This window comes from Molossus molossus, unplaced genomic scaffold (genome assembly GCF_014108415.1).
Source record: "Molossus molossus isolate mMolMol1 unplaced genomic scaffold, mMolMol1.p scaffold_m16_p_14, whole genome shotgun sequence".
Classification (NCBI taxonomy): domain Eukaryota; kingdom Metazoa; phylum Chordata; class Mammalia; order Chiroptera; family Molossidae; genus Molossus; species Molossus molossus.
The window spans coordinates 2,122,141-2,136,168 of NW_023425349.1; the positions used below are offsets into that span (position 1 = coordinate 2,122,141).

The window sequence follows — 14,028 nt, forward strand, 5'->3', positions numbered from 1 at the left end:
GCCTCCCTTGCAGCAGTCACATGTGAGGGTGAGCCGTGCCCACCAGTGCTCGCCTCCCTTGCAGCAGTCACATGTGAGGGTGAGCCGTGCCCACCAGTGCTCGTCTCCCTTGCAGCAGTCACATGTGAGGGTGAGCCGTGCCCACCAGTGCTCGCCTCCCTTGCAGCAGTCACATGTGAGGGTGAGCCGTGCCCACCAGTGCTCGTCTCCCTTGCAGCAGTCACATGTGAGGGTGAGCCGTGCCCACCAGTGCTCGCCTCCCTTGCAGCAGTCACATGTGAGGGTGAGCCGTGCCCACCAGTGCTCGCCTCCCTTGCAGCAGTCACATGCGAGGGTGAGCACAGGCTCCCGCCATGGCCTTGCCTCCCCGCAAACACAGTCGGGAGGGCACCAAGGCAGGACGACAGCGTGGAGCAAGGCCCGGTCACCCCCAGCCATGAGGTCTACGCTAGTCTCTGAGCCCCGGACCCTCGGCTCTTTCTTCAGCCAAGTGGGAAGAATGGCAGCTGACCACGAAGGGGACCCACAGGTGGGCTCCAGGCATGACTGTGCCCCAGGGTCCCCTGACTCTGCTGGCATCCAGCCTGCCCTTAGCATCGGGTGAGTGACGACAGGGCCTTCGCTCAAGGTCACCCAGCAAAGCGGATCTGTGGCTGAAGGAGGAAGGAAGTGGGACCAGCCCCCCAGGCACCTGCTTCCTGGCCCAGCAACCAGGGTGCTGTCTGCAGACCAGGTGTCCACTGTCAGGCACGGCTGGTGCCAGGTAGAGAGCTGCCTACGCCCTGTCCTTTGAGCAGGGGTCAGCACCTTCCCAGGTGACACAGAGAAGGGACTGGGGAAAGGAGGGGACTGACCCCCAGGCCACAGATGCGGAGCTGACACCCAGTAGAAATGGTTACGGTCCTCGGTCACTGCCCCATCCACCCAGCCCTGACCAAGCCTATTCCCAGGAATGTGGCCTCCTTTGACATAACCCAGGCTGGCCACTAGGTTTGACACCTTCGTGTCCACGAACCAAACACGGATGACAGGAGCAGAAAGATAAAACCTCTGGAAAGCAGCCACAGCCCGAGGGGCAGTGGGGAGGGACCCCACGGTGTGGAGAGGGCGCTGGTGGGCAGGGCCGGGCCGCCTGACCGCGCCTGCTCAGGCTGACCCGCTGTGTGGCCTTGGGTAAGTCGCTCTCTCTCTCTGGGCCTCCAGGGCCTCCTGTGTAAAAGGAGAGGATGGAAGCTCCTTCTGCTCGAGTGTCCTAAAAGCCCAGACCCTGTTTCTGGAACACAGCCGTGTGACGGAGACCAAACCCCATCTCTGAATGAAGGGTGTGTGTTCCTCCTCATTTTTATCAGTCATGCAATTCGACTTAATGTCGTCGCAAACAGCCTGTCCTGTGACAAAGCGAGTGCCCAGCTCCTGGGTCGAGGGTGCCCTGGGGAGCCTGGTGGCGCCATCCTGAGGGAAATCAGACCCGGCTAGGGCCACACCTGCTTCTCCGGCCCTGCCGTCCTGCCCCCCAGAAACAAGGCTCATGGCGCCAGCACCGCCTGGTGGCGGGCTGGACCCAAACAGTGCCCAGGAGGAGGTGCCCTGCTTGCGGGTGGCTGGGAGGGAGTGAAGTCCCACCCCCTCTCTCCACATGGGTTTTGGGGACCCTTCCTAGTGTCCTCCAAGCATAGACTTTCCTGGTCAGGAACTGAGGTGCAAGGGGTGTCTGTGAGTGGTGAAGCTCTGGGGTCCAGAGGACCCCTGCAGTGGGAATGTTCCCGTCTCCTGCTGAGGCGATGAGGGTGTGGGGATGAGCCCCCGGCCTGTGCCCCACGCAGCGAGTGACCAACACCTGTTCACCAGGATCCAACGGTCACCACTATGGAGTGGAGGCCCGGCCTCTGACATGCACTTGGAGTTGTGGTTACAGAATGAGAGCGGCCACTGGAGGAGGGGAGGACACAGCTCGCTATGAAAAATGTTTGAACAGCCCGGCCGGTGTGGCTCCGTGGTTGAGCGTTGACCCTGCGCCAAGAGGTCACCAGTTCAATTCCCAGTCAGGGCACATGCCCAGGTTGTGGGCCTGATCCCCAGTGGGGGGCATGCAGGAGGCGGCCAATCGATGTTTCTCTCTCTCTCCCTCTTCCTCCCTAAAAAAAAAACAAAAACAGCCCTGGCCGGTTTGGCTCAGCGGTTGCAGCATCGGCCTGCGGATCAGAGTCCTGGGTTTGGTTCCTGCTAAGATCTCTCTCCCTCTTCTTTCCTCTCTCTCTAAAATCAGTTTTAAAAAATCAAAATAATACTAGATGTCAACTACAATCAAAAAATAAAAAAATAAAAAATGTTAAATAAGTAAAGTTTAAATGTTAGTTTGGGGAGACATGGGGTCACAAGAGGCAGCCGACTGGCCCCCGGGCATGGGGTGTCTTAAAGGCCCCATTTCCTGCAGGGTCTGCCAGGACGGGGGAGTCCTCAGGGACCCCAGTGCATTGGAGGCTCCAACGTGTGGGAGGTACGGCGAGGGAAGTGGGGTCCGGCGGCCCCGTCCACTCCCAGGCACGTCCCCTCCCTGCAGGGCCACAGCCTGGCCAGGCCGCAGTGACATGGGCCTGCAGGAAATACACAGAAAATACGCTGTCGCCTCCCCCCGCCGTCAGCCGCTCAACTCACGGGGACGTGTTGTCATTTCATTTATTTCCCTAATTTTCCATGACAAAACGGGCTACTTTCTCATTAGAAAATGCAATTAAGTGTAAATGTAAATGATAGGACGTAAATGACATACTGCTAAACATTCGTCACTTTCTAGCTTAACTCCCGGAAACCCGGGAGACGGAAGCCCCCATGGCGGTTCCCATGGGGACGGGTGTGGGCAGAACCTGCCGGTCCCCAGCCAGAAGGGACAACCTGGATGGGCGGCCCGCTGAACCCCGGGACCCTCAGCCGTGCAAGCCGAAACCCACGAATTACCGTCCCAAACCTCCCTGCTCCGTTTGCTCCGTTTTTAACGGCGTCATTAAAATTACAAAGGGCTCTGGGTCTGAAATAATTAATTTGGCTCATCTTGTTTTCTGAAATGGACTCTGCATCACCAACTGAATACTCTAAAAAAAAAAAATACCCCGCAACCCCCCAGCGACTTACAGAGAGGGTGGCGGGTGCAGCTAAACCGTCCCGAAGCCGCCCACACCCACACCGGCTCCGTCACCTCCCACACCCTCCCTTCACAGATGGGAGCTGTCACCGACGCTATTTCTAGGCTGCTCCCAATTTGGCTTCACAGCTGTGTGCTCCCACAGTGCAAATGCATTTGTTACTCACCCCGCTTCTCGGTGCGCAAACCCTAAAAATACAGCCGGCACATGCCACCCTCCCCTTCGAACACCGGGGACACCTGCCTCGCTCGGGGCCCAGCCCAGCCCAGCGAACAATGCAAGGCCGGTTCCGGTAACCACACGGCCACCCTAATAAACAGCTCACCTTCCTGTTCACGCAAACACCACTCTTTCGTGGAAACATGTTCTGGGAAGTGGGTCCAACACCCACCACCCCCAAGCGAGCCAGCTCGAGTTCCCAAGTGCGTCTTTGCCAAAGCAGGACAACGAGTGAATGAGCCCCACACGCATAGCATCGCCGACCGGGAGCCCGGGTCCCAGCCCCCTCCCTGGGGCGGACGCGGGGGAGGGTGCATGAAGGAGTGAGGTGAACAGGGGTACTCACCGGGGGTCCATCAGCGCCGGGCATTCCAGGGAGGCCTGGTTTACCCAGGGGACCCTAGAACAAACCAGACTCCATGAACAGATGCCCGGGCACTCCCCAGGCTGCCCAACTGCTCTACACACCCCCCAGGGTACTTTTCAACATTTCTCCTCAAAGAACATTTGTTGAAAAAGATGCTCAGAGGTACCCCACCCCCTAGCGTGGAAGCTTCCAGCATGGAAGGCCAAGGAGGGTGGGTCAGCCTGCGCTGTTTCAGGGCCTCAGGCTTTGCAATAGGAAGTAATGCCCCAGCCAGGTGCAGACAGGACCCCACCCAGCGAGCTGTTTCAACTGGCCCCAGGGGCCGTCTGCACTGAGAACTACCCCTGAGAGGTCACCCTGTTCGTCCCACCAAGGTGTTCCCGGTTCTCTCCCTAACCTAGGACTCGGGTGCCTAGGATACACTTAGGAAATTGCCCAGTTTAGTAAAAGCAAACAAACAACAACTGAACAGGATGCCTGGTTAAATTTGGCTTTCAGACAAGCAGACACAGTTCAAACTTAATGGGGCACCCCATATTTACTCTTCTTCCTATATCTGGCAACCCTATACAAGGCTAGAGAGTGGGTGAATGAATGATCAATGAATAAACTGGTGGATGGATGAGTGGATGATAGATGGATGGATGAATGAGTGGATGATGGATGGATGGATAGATGAGTGGATGATGGATGGATGGATGAATGAGTGATGATGGATGGATGGATGAATGAGTAGATGATGGATGGATGAATGAATGAGTGGATGATGGATAGATGGGTGAATGAGTGGATGATGGATAGATGGGTGAATGAGTGGATGATGGATGGATGAATGAGTGGATAAGTGGATGGATGGATGAATGAATGAGTGGACGATGGATGGATGGATGAGTGGATGATGGATGGATGAATGAGTGGATGGATGGATGAATGAATGAGTAGATGATGGATGGATGAATGAATGAATGAGTGGATGATGGATGAATGGATAAATGAATGAGTGGATGATGGATGGATAGATAAATGAATGAGTGGATGATGGATGGATAGATAAATGAATGAGTGGATGATGGATGGATGGATGAGCGGATGATAGATGGATGAATGAATGAGTGGATGGATGGATGGATGGATGAGTGGATGATGGATGGATGAATGAGTGGATGGATGGATGAGTGAATGAGTGGATGATGGATGGATGGATGAATGAGTGGATGATGGATGAATGGATGGATGGATGGATAAGTGAATGATCTATAATCGCTGAATGACAAAGATCCACCACCCTCCTCTGGGCCTATGTGCTCAGTGCTTAGCATCTGAGCTTCCCCCCACTGTGGGGAGGACAAAGTCTCGCACCCCAAGCTGGCGACACCCAGTGCTCCTCCCCAGCCTAGACTGCACCCACCCTGCAGGCCAGCGCTGGTACCCTATGCCCAGCTCAGCCCACCTACCTTATCTCCTGGAGGACCGATGGCACCCTGGGGGCCAGGAAGACCCTAGGAGGGGAGGAGTCAGGTGGAAAGGTCAGGAACTGGTTGGCTCAAATCTCTCCTGTCCACCACCCACCTTTCCCCCACTCTCTCCTCTGGGCACTGACCCGGGTTCCAGGCCACCTCTGGGCTGCAGGCCCCTTTGGGCCAGACCAGGGGGCAGTGCTCAGTGGCCGCTCAGGCCCAGGGCACCTCCCGCTGCCCAGAAACCATCCCCAACTCACTTACCTGGGCACCTGGATTACCCTGCTGTCCTGGGGGGCCGGGCTCTCCCTGCGGACCCTACAGGAACCGAAAGCAAAGGCACTGAGGGGGCTTCTTCTCACATCCCCTCTGGTTCTGAGGGTGCCGGAGATCCCTGGCCTGGCTGGCAGTCCCCCGGTGGGGGATCGGACAAAGCCGGGCCATGGGGACCCCAAACACTTACCACGTTTCCTTTCGGGCCTGGTTGGCCGTCCATACCCGTCACACCCTGGATGAGACGGAAAACGGAGACAAATGCTCAGAAGGAAAGCCCCGCGCAGCGCGGCTCGGCCCTGCCTGCAGTGTCCTGGGAGGGCACAGCCTCTGGGAAGGGGGGGGCTGGACCCTGACGACCCCTGAAGCCTGACCAGTGAGGAGGAACGGAGCTTCCAGGCCCCACGGTGTGGGGGCAGGGCAAAGGGGCCGAGAAGGGTGGCCGGCCAGGCCCAGCCCTGGGGAAGCTGCCCATCAGGACACAGCCCCATTGGAACCACACTTCTACCTCCTTCCAGAACTTTCCAGAAGCTGCTGGAAGTGCTTTCAAGCAGGGAGGCAATGTGTCTGGTCACTGTGTGGAACACACACTGTGCTTGGGAGGAGAGGGGCCCAGCTGGCTCGGTGCCCCACCTGCAACCCTGTTAGTCCCCTCTGCGCACGGGCATCAGAGCGGACGGCCCTCCCACGGCTGGGCACGCAGGCCGCGGTCAGTGCCAGGAGCTAGCTGCCTGAATGCTGAGTGGGCTGCAAGGTGGGCGGCGGGGCTCCCAGGGCAGAATGGGCACAGACATGCAAACAGGACTTACGGGAGGCCCAGGAGGGCCCGGGGGACCCTTCGGCCCCAGCAGACCGCGCGGCCCCTGGAAGTGGAGAAAGCAAGGGGGATTCAGACGGCCGGGAGTCCGGCCCCCGCAGATCCCGCGGCCCCTCAGCCCCTTCCTCCCGGGCTGCCGCCACGCAGGCCTCCACGCTGCCCAGGGAGCGAGGCCCACGCCCCTCCTGCCCTTGCCCCGTCTGCCCACCCCTGCCCACCTCTCCACCCGGGCATCTGGAATTGATGGGGAGCTCCGATGGGAGATCACGGGGCACCCTCAGGGAAAGGGTTGCCTTTCGAATAGATGGGTGCCCTTCACACTCACCTAGGGCAGGTGAGCCCCAAACCCCTCCACGTGTGACACAGTTACATCTGCACGGGGCGCTATGGCCCCCCTCTGGCTTCCAGCCCCCCCCCCCCATGGTTCTGACAGCAGAGCCCGAGGGTTACGGGAGGACAGAGGCAGGAAACCAGGTCTCTGACAGACGCACTGGGACCCGATGCACAAGGGAGCCTGAGCCCAGACCTGTGGGTGCCCACTGGGCCCCGGCCTCAGTCCCTCCCTCCCCTGGTGGTGAGGGGCACGTGTGTGGGCACAGCCCCTAGGCCCGTTCTCCAGCTCTGAACGGCAACATGGGGAGTCCCTGCCGGCCACGGGAGGGCGCCCACACCTCTGCCTGTGCCCACCGCCTGCCGGGGAAATGGCAGAGCCTTCCCCTGGGCACAGGGATTTCGAGTGCCCTTAGTTTTGACAGGGCCCTTCAGATGCAGTGGCTGAGACATCCCACCCACACCCATTGCTGCTTGAATGTCTCCTTTTTTCTCCTGACGCCTCGTCACGTGCCCGTTCTTCCGCAGTTAACGACCCAGAAGGGGCGGCTCGGGCGTGCGGTAGAGCGCGGGTGATGAATCCTCCGTCGTGGCTGATCAGACGCCCAGGGTGTGATTTCGCCCCGTGGACGCCCAGCCCAGGCTCCCCTCCAGCCAGTGCTCGCAATGTGTCTCCAATTAGCACAGCAGGTGTGCGGCCTCCCGGGCGTCCGCGGAGGGAACGCGGCGTTCGGAAGGAGCAGTGAGCGGAGAGTAATTACTGTCCTTTTGTTGCCCAGGAAATTGGCTTTGGCCCCAAAGAGAAATCTGCTTGGTGAACACAGCTTTCTGACGCCCGGGAAAAGGCATGCGACGGAGGTTCCTCTTTAGACAGTGTGGTTGTTGGGGGGGGTGGACCTCAGCTAATGCAGGTCTTCAGTTCCTCTGGAGGCTCAACCTGGCTGTACCCTGATGGCCCTGGACACCCACCCTGGTTGTACCCTGGGCACCCACCCTGGTTGTACCCTGGACACCCACCCTGACTGTACCCTGGACACCCACCCTGACTGTACCCTGGACACCCACCCTGGCTGTACCCTGGGCACCCACCCTGGCTGTACCCTGGGCACCCACCCTGGCTGTACCCTGGGCACCCACCCTGACTATACCCTGGACACCCACCCTGGTTGTACCCTGGGCACCCACCCTGGCTGTACCCTGGGCACCCACCCTGGTTGTACCCTGGGCACCCACCCTGACTGTACCCTGGACACCCACCCTGGCTGTACCCTGGGCACCCACCCTGACTGTACCCTGGACACCCACCCTGGCTGTACCCTGAGCACCCACCCTTGTACCCTGGGCACCCACCGTGACTGTACCCTGGACACCCACCCTGGCTGTACCCTGGACACCCACCCTGACTGTACCCTGGACACCCACCCTGGCTGTACCCTGGACACCCACCCTGGCTGTACCCTGGACACCCACCCTGGCTGTACCCTGGGCACCCACCGTAATGACCCTGGACACCCACCGCGATGGCCCTGGACACTCACCACAACCTTCAGGGACCTGAGTGTCCACCTCCAGAAGGCGTGGACTGACTCCTTCGAGTTGCCCCACCAGCCTCTGTCTGCTCCCTTCCCTCCAGGGGACCCCGGGTCTGTCTCTGTGTCAGGGCTGAGCCCCTCACTGTCGCTGCTCTAAGTTGATCCCCGATGCAGTTGATCCAGAGGGAGCCCCTCATGCCGCCCGTCCCCCTGGTGAGGAGATAGACTCCCACCCAGTCCTCAGACTTACGGGTTCCCCGGGCAGCCCTCTGGGCCCAACTTCTCCGTCGTCACCCTGCAGGGGAGGAAGGAGGCAGGACTTCAGGGTCAGGCTCCAGGGCCTGGACCTGGTCCAGTCCCCATTCCCGCGGCAAGCCCAGAGAGTCTCAGTCCCAGAGAGCCGCAGTGGAAAGGGGAGGCCAGGGCTCTGGGACTCTGCTTGGGCGCTCAGACCACAGCTCCGACGAGGGCAAACAGGCAGGAACAATCAGGGGATCATAGAGCTGACGGCAGAAGTTAATGATAGAGTGACCGATCGGAACTACACGGAGACACGATGATAAACAGACAGACGGATAGACAGACAGGCAGAACAGGTGATACGCAGGAACATGAATGATAAAAACTGGGTGGATAAAATCTGGGGCGAGTCACCAGGGCCCCTGGTCCAACCCCGAGGGCGCCTGGGGTCTCTGCCAGGGTCCTGAGCAGGCTGCCGAGCAGGCCAAGATGAGCCTCTCCTCTGGCTCCAGCCGGAGATGCTTCCCTGGCTGGACGGGTCAGGGCAGGAGCGGCCTCTGAGCACTCGGCCTCTCCACCAACGCGCTTCGTCCTCCTCCTCCCATTGTCATGCACGTGTGCATGCACACAACACACGTGCATGGTGACACAACACACGTGCATGGTCACACAACACACGTGCATGCACACAAACACATGTGCATGCACACAAACACACATGCGTGGCCACACAACACGTGTGCATGCACACACATGTGCATGGCGACACAATACATGTGAATGGCCACACAACACACGTGCATGCACACAAACACACGTGCATGCACACAAACACACATGCACGGCCACACAACACACGTGCATGCACACAAACACACATGCATGGCCACACAACACGCGTGCATGCACACACGTGCATGGCGACACAATACATGTGAATGGCCACACAACACACGTGCATGCACACAAACACACATGCATGGCCACACAACACACGTGCGTGCACACACACGTGCATGCACACAAACACACATGCATGGCCACACAACACACGTGCATGCACACGCACGTGCATGGCGACACAATACATGTGAATGGCCACACAACACACGTACAAACACACATGCACGGCAACACAACACACGTGTATGCACACAAACACACCCTGCCCAGGCAATACACACGTGTACACAGTATGCACAAGCCACACCTGCACATCCAGACATATCACAGGTGCACACATGCACACACCTGTGCCCACATGTATGTGTGCACATACGAATACACAGGCACACACATGCACGCTCACACATACACACCTCACAGGTGCACACGCACACACACTTGTGCACACCCATGCTGGTGCACACACACACATGCCCTCTGGTCAGGCAGCACCAACATCCAGAGGAGCCCTCCCTCCTTCCTCATCCCACAGTGGACTGTGTGGAGGCCCAGATGGGAGCCCTGACCACGCCAACCTGAGAGCTGGTGAGGACAGAGACAAGGCCAGGCCTGGCCTCCAGCACCCGGCCTGCTCATCCCCCTCTGCCAGGGCTTGCACACCTCCCTCCACACGCCCCAACAACCCGGAGGAGCTGCCTGAGGGAGTGGGGCGTGTGGAGGGCGGGGATCGAATCCACCGCTGCGTGCTTCTCTGCACAGGGCCCCTGTGCTCAGTCCAAGGACAACACGGGCTGCAGCCCCAGGAGGACACACCGGACACACTCGGGCCCCAGTGCAGCGCCCGCCGGGTGGCCCACCTCCGGCCTGGGCTCCGCTGGGACAGCAGCGTCCCTGCCTCACTGTGTCCCGCCGCCCAGTGCTGTGCCCTCCCCGCTCCAGGGCCGCCCCTTCTACACTCTCCTCAACCCCCAAGCTCCAGCCACTGCCGCCTCCGCCGGCTCCTCCTCCAGGCACCTGGGGCACCTGTCCCGGGGGGGGGGGGGGCGCTCTGAGGCCCGTGACGGAGGAAAGCCACCCTGGACGCCGCAGGTCAGCGGGAGGGACAGAGTTGAAGTCATCTGCGGTTTGCTTTGTCTCAGAGTCCTGGGCGGCCAGTCCCTGCACATCCCCTGGCTTCCCCCTCAGGGTCCCATCTGCCTCGCCCACCCTCCACATGCCGTGTCACTGCCGCCGGCATTTCACGCGTGGGTTTCCTGCCGTGCTCCGAGGACACAGGCAGGCAGGTGAGGCCGCAACACCCAGGATACGTACCCTTTCTCCGTCGTCTCCCGGTGGTCCCGGCGGGCCAGAAGGACCAGGGTCACCCTAGGAAGCCAACCAGAGCCAGGGTTAGCCGCCCAGAGCGGGTCACGCAGGGGGTCTTTCTCTCATTCTGAGACCGAAAGTCCCACAGCCGCTGCAGCCTGGCCCGGAGGCCCAGGGGATCCCCAGAGGGCTCGCACGTGCCGGCCCGACCAGGCTCCCGCTGCCTGTCAGACCGCCACCTGGGTAACCGGGGTCCTGGGCTGCCGTGCCAGAGTGGGCCCCCTGCTGGGCCACGGCACTGAGGCGGGGTCTGAGCCACACCCCACCGACCCCTCTCCAGCCCGGCACCACCTCCAAGGGAGGGCCACCGCTCTGCTCTGCGGGCGTCCTGCAGCTTCAGGCCTCGCACACAGCTGGTGCTCAGGATATGCTGGGCAGTCACTCAGCTGGACTGGCCCTGCCTCAGCACTGCCTTCCTTGCCCCCTGTGTGGCTGCAGGAGGGCGTGGTGAAGTCGCTCTGGCTGAGTCGCAACAACCACTTCTCAATGCGTCATAGAAGTTCACAGATAAACCCCACTGACAACTGTGTGTGCATGTGTGTGTGTGCGTGCAAGTTTGCATGAATGTGCATGCATGTGGGTGGGTGTGTGCAAGTGTGCATGAATATGTGTATGTGGGTTATATGCGCAAGTGTGCACGAATGTGCATGCATGTGGGTTATATGCGCACGTGTGCAACAATGTGCGTGCATGTGGGTTGTGTGCAAGTGTGCAGGAATGTCCGTGGGTATGGGTCGTGTGTGTGCAAGTGTGCACAGATGTGTGTGCATGTGTGCAAGAATGTGCCTGCATGTAGGTTTTGTGCGTGCGTGAATGTGCGTGCATGCGGGTTGTGTGTGAAAGTGTGCATGTATGTGGGTTGCATGTGTGTGTGCTTGCATGCATGTGGATTGTGTGTGTGCACATATGTGTGCACACATGCCTACATGTCCAGAACGGGCCTAAATATAAAAGAGGCATCATCTATGTCAAAGAAGAGCAAACACCCGATGAGCTGCTCGGAGTCCCCACGTGGAGCCCACACAAATGGACGGAAGGTCCAGGCCAGGCCGCCAAGTGCCACATCCCCACCCTCTGCAGCTGCAGCCACAGGCTTCCGGACGCTGGGAAGGCCCCGCTGGACAGGGAGTGGACTTCAGCTGCTCCTCAACCCGTTCTCACCCTCAGTGAGTGGACCCCCCAGCTTCTCCATCACAAGCTGCAGAGACCGGCTCCTCGGGCCGTTGCCATGGACGCTCCCACCCCCACCCCACGCGGTCCCCGTGGTGACCCCTTTACCATCGAGGGCACCCCGCTCGGGACCAGCACTGTGCGGCTGTGGCGCGGGCCTCCTGAGAGACCCTCTGCTGCACCAAGTCCCCCAGGACCGGGCCGGGAGCTCTCGCGGTCACACTCACCCTGTGGCCCTTCTCTCCGGGCAGTCCAGCCAGGCCGTCGAAGCCACGGTCACCCTGCAGGGAGGATGGAGGGCCACTCAGAGACGACAGTGCCCACAGCGGCTGCCGCCCGCCTTGGCCACAGCCCAGGCAGGTCTGTGTGCCCTGGGCCCTGGACCTCACCTCACGCCCTGCCTTGGGTCCACATCCCCACCTCTGCTCCCCAGACCCCAGAAAAGGTGCAGACGGAGGAGGCTCCAGTCCGAGTCCCCCTCACGCTCACCACCCACTCGCAAGGAGCAGATCCACTGCCCAAACTAACGGCGACAGTTTCATAAAATTCACCCGCCAACCCCTGGCTTCATGCCCACAAGCCAGAGTGACCCAAACAGAACCTCCCTCACCCCCAAGGTCCCACCCCAGATGGGTGCAATCATTACTTGTCTTCACCACGATATCCGTCACTATAACCAGTGTGCTGGCCACGTCCTCGACTGTGAGGACGGCGGGGACGGTGGCCAGGACACCAAGGGGCAGTGGATGGCACCTACCTTGGGGCCAGTCTGCCCAGGCATCCCTCTGGCTCCGTCACTGCCGGCCCGGCCCTGGAACAAGGAGGGAAGTGTCAGCTCCTAGCGGTGGCTTCCCACAGAACCGAGGCCAGTGCCCAGCCCCGTGCGGTCAGAACCCGGAGTCCGGGGTCCGCTGGGCGCCTCACAGGGGGCTCTGGTCTGTCTGGGCCTCGCCACCCTGGACTGCCAGCAGGGGTCAGCCACGTGCCCCTCCGTGTTTGGAGATGATGGCATGAGGGTCTGGTCACTGGGGGAGACCGACTGAGGAACTGTGTCGGCCTGCGGGACGACCAGCCCGGGGACTCAGGACACATGTGGCCCTGACCTCTGGCCACAGCACAGCTCCTTCCCACCGCCCAGAATTAAAATTCAAGTCCGGAGAATCGCTACAGGCGAGAAAAAGCACGTGCCCGGTGTCGGTCCAACTGACCGAGGAGGAAACCGAGGCCCAGAGGGGGGGCTTGTCTCACTGAGGCCACACGGCTGCGAGCAAGACGCTCCGTCCATGGCCACCCCAGCGCCATGATGTCCAGCTATGGACACAGTCAAGAGCACACCCACAGTCCCCACCGGACTGGCCCTGGGGCTGCCCGGCAGGGCCGGACCCCCCAGTGTCCACTATAAATGCCACAGGCACCACGGGGGAGACCCAGCCACTCAGACGGTGACAGGGACTTGGCCGGATGTCCACTGGCTAACGAGGAAGGTCAGCCAGCAGGGTGCAGAGGGCTGCCCAATCCTCCACGGCCCATGTGCACCTGAGCGGGGGAGCCTGTGCTCAGATCTCCACTCTCAGAGATCAGGGGAAACTGGTCAGAAAGGTTCACGCGGTGTCACGCGTCCGCTGGGTGTCTAGACGCTCCCACCGGTCACCGGGATGAGCGCCGGGTGGCTGCCCCTCAGGACCAGGGAGCACGGACCACCGGCTCCCGGCCGCTCGCCCGCGGCTCCTCTGGTGGGTCTTTGGACCGAGGTCATCCGTTCAAACGCGGGCGTAGCCACGGCAACGTGCTCCCTACACACCACCCCTCACATCTGTTCCCCTTGAGTCTTCGCCTGGACTGAGAAACTACTTCCAGTGAAACTGGACACTGAGCGCGCGGAGATACGCGGAGAAACTTAATGAACTAGAACACTGGGCAGAATCGGATCCAACATAAACCCCCTCGTTAGCCACCGAGGACCACGGGGTTCCGGCCTTCGTGGCTTCTCGAAGGGGCTCGTCCAGCGCTGGCTGGTGCCTGAGGGCCTGCGGCCCAAAGGGCCACCGTGACGCCGTGCTGGGCTGCGGCTTGCTCGTCACCCCCGCTGGCTAACGACAGCCTTGGGGATGGGAGGGGCCCTACCCGCTCAGGAGCCCCCTCGCCTTGCGGGCTCTGCAACCAGGACAGGAGCCGGCGGCCCCTTGAAGAGGGTCCCCCTAAACAAACAGGG

The 14,028-nt window shown here is 60.6% G+C and overlaps 1 protein-coding gene across 1 annotated transcript in view; it reads right to left on the reverse strand.

Moving 5' to 3' along the window:
- COL5A1 (collagen type V alpha 1 chain) overlaps positions 1 to 14,028 on the reverse strand; it is a 95,364-nt gene that overhangs the window by 45,988 nt on the left and 35,348 nt on the right. The window contains exons 17-25 of the mRNA XM_036261675.1: positions 12,574 to 12,627; positions 12,044 to 12,097; positions 10,593 to 10,646; positions 8,386 to 8,430; positions 6,266 to 6,319; positions 5,647 to 5,691; positions 5,448 to 5,501; positions 5,181 to 5,225; positions 3,706 to 3,759 (exon numbers count right to left, since the gene is read on the reverse strand). Of these exons, the coding sequence (XP_036117568.1) occupies positions 3,706 to 3,759; positions 5,181 to 5,225; positions 5,448 to 5,501; positions 5,647 to 5,691; positions 6,266 to 6,319; positions 8,386 to 8,430; positions 10,593 to 10,646; positions 12,044 to 12,097; positions 12,574 to 12,627 (459 nt within the window). The remainder of the gene's footprint in view (positions 1 to 3,705; positions 3,760 to 5,180; positions 5,226 to 5,447; positions 5,502 to 5,646; positions 5,692 to 6,265; positions 6,320 to 8,385; positions 8,431 to 10,592; positions 10,647 to 12,043; positions 12,098 to 12,573; positions 12,628 to 14,028) is intronic.